We start from the raw sequence: 14,255 nt of genomic DNA, 5'->3' as shown, positions 1-14,255 counted from the left end.
AGTTTAATAGATTGATAGATAGATAGATAGATAGATAGATAGATAGATAGATAGATAGATAGATAGATAGATAGATAGATAGATAGATAGATAAATTTCTACAGTTTTAAGGGTATTCAGCTCCAGACTGCTCTGACTGTATCACAGGACCAATTGTTCAACTTCCCATCTGTATACAGACTTATCACCATCTTAAATGAGACCAATGACTGTTGCATCATCTGTAAACCTCAGTATTTTAACTGAGGGATCCTTTGAGATGCAGCCACCAGTGTAGAGAAGAGAAATGGAGAGAGCAGAGCACGCAGCCCTGGTATTCAATCTGATTTTACCTATTTTCACCTGCTACTTTCTATGTATCAGAAGGCTTATAATACCTCTACGGTGTGGACATAAACAACTACTGAGTTGGTTTAGAGTGTGACCAGGGCACCTAGCGTTAGCAATTCCATCAATCTCTGGTCACCATTATAATGCAAGGACCACCCAAACCAAGCAAGGACCTCACATGAGCAATTTCCTGACTGACTTTACTTGTGGGAAGCTTGCAGGGAAGATCTCAAATCATGATCATGTGACTGCACATGCTGCAGCAGTCAGAAATCTGGGCCAGTTGCTAGTTGCCAAGGACCCGGATCATGATCACATCTGTGAGGGTACTGTAATGGCTGGAAGTCTGAGCATCAATTGTAAGTATCATTTCTTCAGTACCAATTCAGTCACTGAAAGAATGGTTGTTAAATGAGGATCACATGTCATAAGATAATGCTAAAAAATTTGGGTCAATTTTAAATCCTGCATTTAATTAACACACATTGGAATCATTTTGTTGTTTTTATAAAGGGTAGGTCATAAATAAATAGACCTTGTACTGTCCACATTAACTCATCATTTTGTAATAAATTGAGATATAAATAATATAAAAGGCCGGCTTGGACTCAATTCATCAATGCTAATTTTGGTCCAGAAGTAATTAAAGCAATATCATACTAATTCAATTATTATCAAAACTCATCAAGTACTTGGAAAATAATTTCTAAAAATACTGGTTAAAAAACTTACCACTTTATGCTTTACAGACTCAGATGAATCATCTTCAGAATAAATACTTGCAGTGGAATCAATATATTGTAAAGGCAGTGTTCCCAGTGATCCAACAGTGTCCTCCTAGTTACAGGACATAAAACATATTCAACTGAATGCAACTGCCATTTACCTAAAAATACTACCTTGAAAATGGAATATATTTAAACTTTAAAAAAGGGTTTTTTTTTTCCTTTACATGGTTTAAATTTTGGATTCACAACTTTGGATAGAATTTGGATCATAGAATTTGGATACACTTTTCCCTTAAGCCCTCTCAAGGCCAACATATCAGATCAAAGCTAATTATTATTATACTGTATCTTAATTCTTCCTCACTGTTACCACTGATTTACCTGCCCATGGGTATAAAGCAGGGTGAAATCCAGCAGGTTCAAACAGGCCCTGGAGAACTGGTAGCAGAAATTTTGAATACTTCAGAGTACTAGCAAATACCACTTTTGGCTGGCCTCTGAGTGGTGCGGAAATGGAGACTTTGCAATATCCTTCCCCAAGGAGTATTGTGGTTGACTCCCGGCCAGCTCCTGTGGCCACTGATTTTGACTCAGAGGAGCTGGGGCCGCCAGATCAAAGAAGACCTGTCTGGCTTAATGAGGAGACAGACAGTGAACAAGAGGGAGATGGGGATGTGGAAGGGGCTGGAGAGAAACAGAAGTCAGTAGAGCCTGTAAAATCTCCAAGCAGAGTCTCATCTGAGTCAGATGAAGAAGAGATGATGAACGATCCCATCCTCAATGTCCGGGTCAAAAGAATGATGGGGCGCCAGGAGCAGCTGCGCAGACACAGAAACATTCTAAGTCACAGCTGTCAGGAATCAAAGACGCTGCCGCAGAGTTAAAAAGGAGCGGGTTTGCAGTAGACGTTGTGGGAATTTATCATTCAGTTTTTGAGAGAGACATTGAGTGGTTTCGTTTTTCCTTTGGACATCTTTGAACATTCTGACACTCAAGCAATGAGTAATTTGCTGAAGAAAGCTAGAAAGACTTCTGTTGCTGGCTTCAGTGATTAACTCTGACCTTTTGAACTAATAAACCGGCATTGTTCTTGCAGACGCTGAGGCTTGCAGCTGTTTGTGCATAAAGAAACCTTTTGCCTTTTTTCAAGCTTCTGTGTATGTATGTTTGTATAATTGCCGTTAGGATGGCCCGGCGGCCAGGCAGAACAAACAGTAGGGAGGGAATGGGAATTTTAAAGTATCCTTCCCTTGGAGTGGTGTGGGGATGGAGATTTTGCAATATCCTTTCCCAAGGAGTACGGAGGGAATGGGGATTTTGCAGTATCCTTCCCTTGGAGTGTGTGTGGGTGGGGGGTGGAGATTTTGCAGTATCCTTTCCCTGCCATGCCCACCAAGCCACACACCATACCTACAGAACTGGCAGGGAAAAAAATTGGATTTCCCCACTAGTATAAAGCAGTGGTGAAATTTTTCCCCACCGGTTTTATGGGCATGGCTTTGTAGGTGAGGCTTGATGGGAGGTCACGGGAATAGGTGGGTGTGGACAACTTTTTTTTAAAAAAAATTGAGAGTCTGGAAACAGCTTTTCCAACTATCAAATATCATGAATTTATGCTTTAAAAAAAATAAAATGTACTATTTTACAGTACTTGGGAAAGGTGCTACATATTTGCTTACAAAATGTAAAGCGGTCTGCGCCCCAGTCCAGCAAACACCCTCAGCGTCTGCAAGAGCAATACTGGTTTATTAGTTCAAAAGGTCAGAGTTAATCTGGGCAAGTGGGTGGAACTTCCCACCGCTGCTACTACCAGTTTACAAAACCATGTGCAGCCACTACTACCAGCTCGCACAAGCCGGATAGAACAGTTCGCATTTCACCACTGATAACGCATCTGTGATACCACATGACTGATCCCTCTAATATGCATATTAAGTAAACATTTCAAATGGTCAAAATACCATCCAAAGTGGTCAAAATACCCTCCAAAATGTATTCTCACTGCTTCTCTCTCTCTCCCTCCCTCTCCCTCTCCCTCCCTCTCTCCCTCTCTCTCTGTCTATATATACACAAAAATACACAAGGAAGGAATACCTCTCAGGCCAATAGTCAGTTCTATAGGCTCCCCTCTACAAAACCTTGCCAAATTTTTAGCCAAATACCTTCAACCATATACAGAAACTATTACCTCATATGTTCAAAATTCATTCCACTTTATACAAATAATTAAAAAACAAAACCTACAACCCGATGACCTACTTGTGAGTTTTGATGTCGTGTCCCTTTTCACACAAATACCTATTAAAGAAGCCCTGACAGCTATCCAGGACAAACACAAACCCCCCAAATATATCCTAGACCTTACCAACCACTGCCTGACCAATACATACTTCATCTATAACGAACAAAGATATAAACAGATAGAGGGAGCCCCCATGGGATCACCTCTCTCACCGGTCATCGCCAACCTCTATATGGAATATTTCGAAAATAATGCATTAGAGCAATCCAAATACAAACCTAAACTCTGGCTGAGATATGTTCATGATACCTTTGTAATTTGGCCACATGGTAAGGAAAAACTAGACAATTTCCTCACACATCTTAACAGCCTACACCCCAAAATACAGTTTACTATGGAAACAGAAATCAATGATCAACTTCCCTTTCTAGATGTACTGGTCTATAAAAAACCCAATGGCAGCCTAGGACACACTATCTACCAAAAGAAAACCCATACCAACCGTTATCTAAATGCACACTCACACCACCACCCCACACAAATCACCTCAGTGGCCAAAACTCTCATCACCAGAACCAAACGCTTAGCTGACCATGAGCACTTAAAAACTGAATTGAACAAACTCAAAGATGTATTAATTTCTAATGGATTCGAAGGGAAAACAATCACAAACCTAATCAAAAAAGAGACACTCCCCAAAAAACAAGATCAAGAACAGGACAATGGTACCACCATCCTCCCTTACATCAAGGGCACCACAGACAAAATTAGTAAAATTCTGCACAAACATAACATCAAAACTTCATTTTGCACTAACCAAAAAATATCTAATATCCTAAGGAGCCCCAAAGATAAAATCCAATTGGAATACCAAGAAATCTATGAAATCCCTTGCAAAACATGTGCAGCCACATACATTGGACAAACCAACCGAAGAGTGAGCCAACGCATTGCAGAACATGTGAATGCAGTTAAAAAAGAAGAAAAGACTTCCTCCCTTGTCCAGCACATTAAAAAAACAGGGCACGAAATTGACTTTGAAAAAACTAAATTACTTTACAAAACAGAGAATTTATATAGAAGAATTGCTCTGGAAGCCATAGAAATTGAGAGGAGCCCCCTTTGCATAAATAAAAGAGATGACACATCCCGCCTACCAGAAATTTGGAAACCAGCCTTAAACAAAAAAAAACACTTCATAAAAATCACCATGTCAATCCTTCTAATAATTATGATTTTGGAATTTTGGAATTTGAAAACCAGCCTTAAACAAAAAACACTTCATAAAAATCACCATGTCAATCCTTCTAATAATTATGATTACACCAACCAATCAGATCACTAAAACATAATCACCCAATCTATTTGCTACATTCAAACCAAATCTCCACCCCCACACTATATACTAGGAAGAAATGACAGTTGCAAACATTCCATTTTACAACAACACGAAGCTTGGAACTTCAGCCTGATGATGGTGAATGTGATTTCACCGAAACGTCGCATAGACATGCAAAATATTACACAGGGCAAAACCCGAACTCAGAACAATCTACATATATATATACACACACACACACACACACACACACACAGAGTGGTACCTCAAGATACGAACCCCTCGTCTTACGAACAACTCGTGATACGAACCCAGGGTTCAGAAAATTTTTGCCTCTTCTTACGAACTTTTTTCAAGTTACGAACCGGCATTCGGGAGACAGCTGGGAAGCCGCGCAGCTGTTTTAAAAGGTGACAGCCGGGCGGCGGGGCTTCCCAGCAGCCTCCCGAACGCCGGTTCGTAAGTCGAAAAAAGTTCGTAAGAAGAGGCAAAATTTTTCTGAACCCCGGGTTCGGTTCGGGAGGTTGCTGGGAAGCCCCCCAGCCCGGCTGTGACCTTTTAAAACAGCCGTGCGGCTTCCCAGCTGTCTCCCGAAGCTGAACGCCAAACCCGAACTTCCGCGTTCGGCGTTCGGAGACAGCTGGGAAGCCGCGCGGCTGTTTTAAAAGGTGACAGCCGGCCTGGGGGGCTTCCCAGCAACCTCCCAAACCCCAAACTTTTGCCGAACTTCCGGGTTCGGGGTGTTGCTGGGAAGCCCCCCAGGCCGGCTGTCACCTTTTAAAACAGCCACGCGGCTTCCCAGCAGTTGCCGAACGCCGAACGCGGAAGTTTGGGTTTGGCGTTTGGCTTCGGGAAGCTGCTGGGAAGCCGCACGGCTGTTTTAAAAGGTGACAGCCGGCCTGGGGGCTTCCCAGCAACTTCCCGAACCCCGAACTTTTGCCGAACGTCCGGGTTCGGGAGGTTGCTGGGAAGCCCCCCAGCCCAGCTGTCACCTTTTAAAATAGCCGCGCGGCTTCCCAGCAGTCGCCGAACGCCGGTTTTTTGCGGGGGGGGGGGTTGGTTGCACGCATTAATTGACTTTACATTGTTTCCTATGGGAAACAATGTTTCGTCTTACGAACCTTTCGTCTTAAGAACCTCCCCCTGGAACCAATTAGGTTCGTAAGACCAGGTATGACTGTATGTGTGTATATATATATACAGTATATATATGTCACATGTTAGTTTTTGGTTTTTTTGCTGAATTTTGAAAATTAAGGGAGACTAGGATAGCACTATTTCGGCCTTGTTCTGGCCTCATCAGCTAGCCATACCCTTACTGGGATTTGATCCTGGGGCCTCTGCCTTGTAAGGCAGAGAATTAACCTCTAGGCCACCAAATCAAAATACTAACTAACTAACTAACTAAATAACTAAATAACTAAATAACTAATTAAATAAATAAATTTCAAATTGTGCAATGATCCCTGCTGCATTTAATCAAATGGCAACATCCTTTTTCTGATTTTACAGATTTTGATCTATAACCAAGCATACACCCTGAATAACCAACTCTTTGATCTTATATTCTGAATAGAAAAATTATTAAAGTTTGTTAGCTATTTTAATTTCATACTGATTACTTCAAAACTGAACTTGTTGTAATAGCTTCATGAATACAAGATAAAAATAATTGACAACATAAATCCACACATGGGCTTTACTATGACCACTTCCGCAAATTCACACTTCTCCAATACCACATAATTTTCTTTAAAAAATGCAAGAACTTGCATTTTATTCTTTTAAAGTTATCAGTTTATTTAAACTAAGCAATAATTTTAGAATGACTTCATAAAATAAAAGTTATACTGGAAGCAGCGTTACTATTAGAATATTAGTCTTGCTTCTCCTATTTTAGCCATGTGAGTTTTTGCTTGCTCAAATATTTTTTAAAAAAATATTCAACAATACTTCAGGAAATGTACAATATAGAAATACTATTTCCTATTCCCGGGCCCAACATCCAACGAGTAAAATCTGAAAGAGCCCCACATCCAACAAGTAAAATCTGAAAGAGGGATACCAAGAACAAAGGAGTATAGAAAGTTCTTTTATAAAATCCAGCTGAAAATGCATTTCTTTAACATAAACAAATGAATTATAAACCTCTAACAGTTTTAGAAAAGTATTATTTTGCTTTTATTTTTCTGCTTATACAGTGATACCTCTACTTACGAATGCCTCTACTGATGAACTTTTCGAGATACAAACACGGTGTTTAAGATTTTTTTGCCTCTACTTCCGAACCATTTTCTACTTACGAACCTGAGCCCGGGTGCGTGCGCTCTCATACTATACATGTGTTCTCTTACGCCGCCAGGATTTCCCCTTTGATTGCCACCCCAGCCGGGATTTCTCCTTCGGCTGCCGCCCCAGCCAGGATTCCCCGCCTCCAGACTGCCAACGCCGACTGTTGCCAGCCGAAGCAGCTGGGATTTCCCCTTTGCTTGTGGCAGCAGTCCAGATGCGGAATCCTACCAGGCGGGGGGCGGGGGGGTGGGAGAGATAAAGGAAGGCAGAACGAAAGAAAAGAAAGCCTGGCTCCGATTCCTTTCAAGCATCAGAGCCATCAGGAACGTGCAGCTCCCTTGGTTAGTCCCGTTTGGAAAGTGTATGCATGAGGGGGTTTAAAGCTATCCCGAGGCTTTATTTTCTTTCACTCTTCCTTCCTTTATCTCCCCCCTCCCCCGCCGGGTAGGATTAGGACTCTCTGTCATTCTCCTCGGATCAGCTTTAAACTCTCTTACACACACACTTTCCAAGCAAGAATAACCAAGGGAGCTTGAGAAGTTTGGAGCTTGGGCGGGGGGGGGGGGTTAAAGCTAGACCGAGGAGAATGACAGAGAGCCCTAATCCTACCAGGAACAAAAGGCAAAGCCTCTTCCTCCAGGGAGACCCCATTCTAGAAAAGGACAGAGCGCTGAGGGGGAAACACGCTGTCTGCGCGGCGGGGACTCGTCTAGTTACCTAGGCTGGAGCACACTAACTCTAACTAGGGAAGAAATGAAGTCACTTCTACTCTCCAGCGCCACCAATGGCATTAAGAGTCCCCCCCACCCTTGGATTTTGAAATGCGGTAGTGGCTGGTGGAGATAGGGAACCAAAAGAGAAGGGGTGCTCAGGATCGTGTGGAAGTGGGTTCGGAGGGGGCTCGGCGTTACCCCTCCAGTCCTCATCCTTGCCGGGCGGAATTCAGAAACTTTGCCTCGTAATGGCATTTGCGCTCTCAGAAGACTGGACAAAACCCCACCCTGGCAGAGAGGGACTCAGGAAGCCCCACGCCGGGGACACGCGAGAAAGGGGAACCAGTTGGGGAAAGCGGAGGGTGTTTGAATGCAAACCTTCTCCGATCTGCCACATGGTTCCTGTTTTTCCCCCATCCAAATTCCGAGCTTTTATTTCTTTCCTAATGGGTTTGCACACATTATTTGCTTTTACATTGATTCCCATGGGAAAAATTGCTTCTTCTTACGAACTTTTCTACTTACGAACCTAGTCACATAACTAATTAAGTTTGTAAGTAGAGGTACCACTGTATTTATAAATTCCATTAAGGCTATTATTATTAATTAATTAAAACACTGATATGCCAAATACCAAATTCGTCTCTATTTTTAGAGTTCCTTACAAAGTGGCTATATTAATCCATTAATAATTTGCACTAAAATAATTCCATATAGCCTATAAATGTTTACCTTCTCCTGGATGTTCTCATCCACATTTGACAAGTGAGTGTTCTCATTTGGTAAATGGAAAGATACAGATACAGGACTCTCTTTACAAAAGACATGCCAGCTGGGAAATCTGTTAAATTAAAAAAAAATATATAAAATACAAATGGACTAAGATGCATGCACAACAAAGATGGTGCTATGAGGAAACAAGAATAGTGTATTAACATTGCTCAATAATTACTTTTATCTTCAATTTATATTGTTCTTTTGTTTTTAAAACCTTTCATCCAAGCACATGCCTTACTTTCACAGGCAACCAGGGCAAGCAGAGTAATACGAGCCCCACAGACTGAAACTGGAAGGTAAAGCCAACAGCGAAGGAGGGAAATCTGCCCTGGACATGCTGCACTAGGCTAAAAAATTAATTTAATTTAATTTAATTTATTAGATTTGTATGCCACCCCTCTCCGTGGACTCAGAGCGGCTCACAACAAAATAACACAGTATAACAAATCTAATATTAAAAAACATTTGAAACCCAACATTAAAACCATGCAACACAATCATTCCATGCATAAACTGTATATGCCTAGGGGTATCTTAATTCCTCCATGCCTGGCGACATAGGTGAGTCTTTAGCAATTTACATAAGGCTGGGAGGGTGGGGGTGGTTCTAATCTCTGGAGGGAGTTGATTCCAAAAGGCTGGGGCCACCACAGAGAAGGCTCTCTCTCTCTGAGGCCCGCCAACCGACATTGTTTAGTTGACGGGACCTGGAGAAGGCCAACTCTGTGGGACCTAATTGGTCGCTGGGATTCATGCGGCAGAAGACAGTTCCGGGGGTATTCTGGTCCAATGCCACGTAGGGCTTTATAGGTCATTACCAACACTTTGAATTGTGACCAGAAACTGACCTGGAACCAATGCAGGCCGTGGAGTGTTGGTGTAACATGGGCATACCTAGGGAAGCCCATGATTGCTCTCGCAGCCGCATTCTGCACGATCTGAAGTTTACAAACACTCTTCAAAGGTAGCCCCATGTAGAGAGTGTTGCAGTAGTCAAACCTCGAGGTGATGAGGGCATGAGTGACTGTGAGGAGTGACTGCTGTTCCAAATAGGGCTACAACTGGTGCACCAGGCAAACCTGGGCACACGCCCTCCTCGCCACAGCTGAAAGATGGTTCTCTGTTAGCTGTGGATCAAGGAGGACAACCAAGTTGCGGACCCTCTCCGGGGGGGGGGGGGGTCAATAATTCCCCCCCACAGTAATGGACAGACAGATGGAATTGTCCTTGGGAGGCAAAACCCACAGCCATTCTGTCTTGTCAGGGTTGAGTTTGAGCCTGTTGACACCCATCCAGACCCCAACAGCCTCCAGGCACCGGCACATCACTTCCACTGCTTCACTGACTGGACATGGGGTGGAGAAATACAGCTGGGTATCATCAGCGTACTGATGATACCTCACCCCATGCCCTTGTAAGACCTCACCCAACGGTTTCATGTAGATATTAAATAGTAGGAGGGAGAGGACTGACGTCTGAGGAGAGACCTAGAGGTTGACCTCTGGCCCCCCACTAACACTGACTGTGACTGACCGGAGAGGTAGGAGAACCACTGCAGAGCAGTGCCTCCCACTCCCAACCCCTCCAACCGGCGCAGAAGGATACCATGGGTCGATAGTATCGAAAGCCGCTGAGAGGTCAGGAAGCACCAGGACAAAGGACAAGCCCCTGTCCCTGGCCTGCCAGAAAAAGGCTAGCTGTCTCGGGGGGTGGGGGGCATGTTTGTGGACAGTGAGCCTCAACTGCCTTCGGGCCTGCTTCTTGGCTTCTGGGGCCTCCAGGCGCCTGCCACATGCTTGCCCTTCCCTCCCCCTCGGGCTCCACATCCAACCTAGTGCTGTGGAGCTTGCCAGTGCTATCGCCGAGGCAAAACAGCCAGCTAGAAAGGCTAAGTAAAGATGGTAAAAGCACACCCATTCCCAGTAGGCCAAAGGCAGACACTGTGAGTAAGGAAAGCTCAATCCCCATCGGCGCTATGGATGCCCAAGCCCAGCCCAGATTGTGTGCCTCCCCACATCTCTGCTGGGCCTGTGCAGCCAGGGCTCCGATGGGGATCTGGCTTTCCCCACTTACAATGACCATTTTTTCCTGCTGGGCTTAGGCATGATTTACCACCTTTACTTGGCCTTTCTAGCTGGCCAGTTTGCCTCCTTGGAGCTGGGCAGGCCTCGTGCTCCAGGCAGTGATAGCAGCAGCTTAACTGACCAAAGCAAGCTGCCGGCAGCCTCTGTGGTGCACGAGGGGAACATGTCTTTCTAAGTCATTCAGGTTGCGCGGGTCTGCAGAACAGCAGTGGGGTTTCCACTCAGGAGCTGCCAGGGGTAAAGACCGCTGATAATGTGCCTCCTTCACTGGGGTGTTCAGCCGGGAGAGTAGAGCCCCACCCTGTCATGCGAGACAGCTCCAGAGGGCTTTCACAGCACTGCCTGAGTAATGCAGCTCCTTCAGACAGAGCCCTAAGGTTGCGGTCTCTTCCCTATACTAAAAGCAGCCTTCTGCCTTGCAGCCCCCCACCATATCTCCGTTCCGAGCTGAGAGTTGCAGATCAATTCCAGAAAGGCATGCCTCATGTGCCTGTTGGCAAAGTGGGACTGGTGAGATGTGAATGAGCTAGGGAGTGGATGCCACAACAGCCGTCTCCCCCCGCCACTGCTTGGTTGTCTGTCCTCCCGTTCAGCTGCCCACTCCTGAATGAGGACAATCATCTCCGCCACTGGATAGGGAGATGGAAAGGGCTGGCTGGCCAGTGGATCAGCGCTGCTGAGCCATATCCACTCCAAGCAATGTCTGCCCAGTCCAATTCTACCTGCCATATATACTGAAGTAAATAAGTTGTTTTAATGTAACAATTTGCATATACTTTTTTAGAGAAATAAATGTTCCAAACTCTTTAAAAAAGCACATACATACATACATACATACATACATACATACATACATACATACATAAACAAGCAGTTTACAGAGAGTAAGGATATTGCCCCCAACAATCTGTGTCCTCATTTTACTGACCTTGGAAGTATGGAAGGCCGAGTCAACCTTGAGCCTACTGAGATTCAATCTGCCAAACTGCTGGCAGCCAATGATCAGCAGAAATACCTTGCAGTACTGCACTCTAACCACTACATCACTGAGGCTCATAAAATCTTGGTACTTATTTGATCTAATCTTTATAAGGAAAGGTACTATGATGCTTAAAAATCTCTCACACAAGTCTCTTTCTCACAAGTCCTAAAATAGATAAAGATAACCTAAGTAAACAAATAACTATATTTTTCACTCATTTATTTAAATGGATTGAAACGGACCCAACATCCCAAGGTCACTAGTTAGGAAGGTCCAAGCAGACAAGCAGTTCACAAAACCAAGCAAATGCAAATAATTGGTGGGCAATGGGAAATCTGGAAGGAGAAAGAGAAAGTTTACTATGCTATTTGCACTTGAAATGGTTAGAACTGGCTTTTCTACTTTTGTAGCTATATGGAATATTCAGTAAAGAAAAAATTGATTAAAAAATTGTCACAGGAGTTTCTTTTGCTGTCTAACCCAGTGGGACAGTTGATAGCAGAAGGAAGAAATCTACCATTGTTTTAGCAAAAACAAATATTGTTGTAGCTATTTAAACATCTGTAAAATTCTTAGTTAGTTATGTTTCAGATAGCAAAATGTGTGTGATTTTGCACATCTGGCTCAGAAAAACATAGATCAATATTCTTATCAAATTTATAAAATGTTGTATGTTAAATGTCATATGCTCCTGGTCCTAAGTCCAAATCATTATTTTCATTAGTGAAAAAAATGAAGGCATGGAAAGAAGCCTTATAACATAGTCTCTCAAAAGTCAGAACTTTTGAATTACTTTACTAAACTTAAAATATTCATCAAAACTCTTATATTTAATATTAAATACAACTAAGGTATTTCATTAAAAATTTCCAGATTACCATGCTTACTACTAATAGCCTTGGGGGGGAAATGATTTCAAATTGATTTAATACAGCTAAATTGTAACATTATATAAATTAGTAAAGTGTTACAAACAACATCACCCTGCAAAATTCTTAAGTTACTATATTCTCCAGATGTTTCAGCACAGTTGGTTGTTTCAAGGAGTTTTCCAAGTCATCTTCATATGTGTGTACATACGTATCTGCTTTGCTGACAGTCCTAGCAGAAGTATTGTCTTTGAGTGCACGTACAGGTCATCCCCAGGTTATGAGTGTTTCCGTAGGTAGGGGATGTTCAAAGTTATGCGATAAGCGCCTCCTAGCGCTTACAAACAAGTCCCGAAATTATGACTGTTGCAGCATCACAGCAATTATTCGCCCTTACGAAGCAGAGGCTTATCAACATTCGCCCTATCTATTCACACACACCCCACCAGGTCTTCACAGGCACTTTGTGGATACTCACTTTGCCTACTTTCTTTACTTCAGGCTTTTGGAGCATTAGTAGAGAACAGAGGCCTAACATACTGCGACATCATAAGAGCACGATCTCATGCTACTGATCTTGCATGACTCGCACTTTAAGTCTCTATTCCAGTGTTTCCCAACCGGTGTGCCGCGGCACACTAGTGTGCCGCGGCACACTAGTGTGCCGCGGGACATGGTCAGGTGTGCCGCAAGCCCGGCCTGGCTGGAGCTTCCCTGGCGGTGACGGGAAGTGAACTTTTGGGGCCCGGTGGGAGGGCGCCGGCCACTGTTGCTTCTAAGCTGCGTGGGCGTGCGCCCGCACAGCCATTAGGACACCCCCCCCGCAGAAATTTTTGAAGTGGCGCAAAGCCACGCAGTCCTGAATCGCTCCCTTCTCCGGCCAGCAAAGTCGGCTGCCCAAGAAAGCGCCGCGTTTGAAAAGCGTGCATTTAAAAAGCGTGCCGCTTTCCCAGGCAGCTGGCTTGCTAGCCGGAGAAGCGAGCGATCCAGGACTGTGTGGCTTTGCTCTGTGATGACAACAGTGCCGTGGTGGCCTCCAAGCGCCGCCCTTCATGGCGACCCACCACCCGTTCCTGCAGGTAGAAGTCGGGCGGGGTACCGGGAGGCGGAGGCAGCGCGTGGCCGGGCGCTGAGCGCCATGGACACTTGGGAGGGCGAAGGGTTGAATGTGGCTGCTGCCTCTTAGGCGGAGGCGAAGGTGACAGCGGAGTCCGCGCTGGGACCATGCGGGGCCGCTGATCCAGGGGGCTGCGGACCTGCAAGCCACCCTCCATTCTCTCTCCGCTCTCTCTCTCTCTTTCTCTCTCTCTTGCCGGCATGGTGCACGAGAGAGAAAGAGAGAGAGAAAAAGGAGGGGAGAGAGAAAGCAAGAGAGAGAAAGAAAGCAAGAAAGAGAGAGGAAGAGAGAGAGAGAGCAAGAGAGAGAAGAAAGCAAGGGAGAGAAAGAGAGAATAAAAGAGAGATAGCAAGAGAGACAGAGAAAGAGAGACAGAGAAAGAGAGAGAAAGAATGCAAGAGAGGGAGAGAAAGCAAGAAAGAGAGAAAGAGGGAGGGAAGGAGGGCGAGAGAAAGAGCAAAAAAGAAAGGAAGGAAGGAAGAAAGAGGGATGGAGAGAGAGGGAAAGAAAGAGGGAGGGAGGGAGAGAGAAATAGGGCGAAAGGGAGGAAGAGAGGGGGTTTTTGTCCAAACTTTTTTAGCCCCCCCGCTCCCCCCCCTCAATGTTCCCCAGGAATTTGTAAGTGTGAATAATGTGCCGCGGCTCAAAAAAGGTTGGGAAACACTGCTCTATTCTCTGGAAATTGAGGCCTGGATGGGGACAGGGGAAGGCTTTGGTTCTTTCTTTCTTTCTTTCTTTCTTTATTTATTTATTTATTTATTTATTTATTTATTGGATTTGTA

At 44.3% G+C, this 14,255-nt stretch overlaps 1 protein-coding gene across 4 annotated transcripts in view; it reads right to left on the bottom strand.

Annotated features, from left to right (window-relative positions):
* SUCO (SUN domain containing ossification factor) overlaps nt 1-14,255 on the bottom strand; it is a 279,446-nt gene that overhangs the window by 257,716 nt on the left and 7,475 nt on the right. For all 4 annotated transcript variants that reach the window (XM_070746846.1, XM_070746847.1, XM_070746848.1 and 1 more), the window contains exons 2-3: nt 8,377-8,485; nt 1,063-1,167 (exon numbers count right to left, since the gene is read on the bottom strand). In XM_070746846.1, the coding sequence (XP_070602947.1) occupies nt 1,063-1,167; nt 8,377-8,485 (214 nt within the window). The remainder of the gene's footprint in view (nt 1-1,062; nt 1,168-8,376; nt 8,486-14,255) is intronic.

Source organism: Erythrolamprus reginae, chromosome 3 (assembly GCF_031021105.1).
Source record: "Erythrolamprus reginae isolate rEryReg1 chromosome 3, rEryReg1.hap1, whole genome shotgun sequence".
NCBI lineage: Eukaryota > Metazoa > Chordata > Lepidosauria > Squamata > Dipsadidae > Erythrolamprus > Erythrolamprus reginae.
The sequence above is the reverse complement of the archived record's forward strand: the minus strand, read 5'-3'. Positions and strand labels throughout refer to the sequence as shown.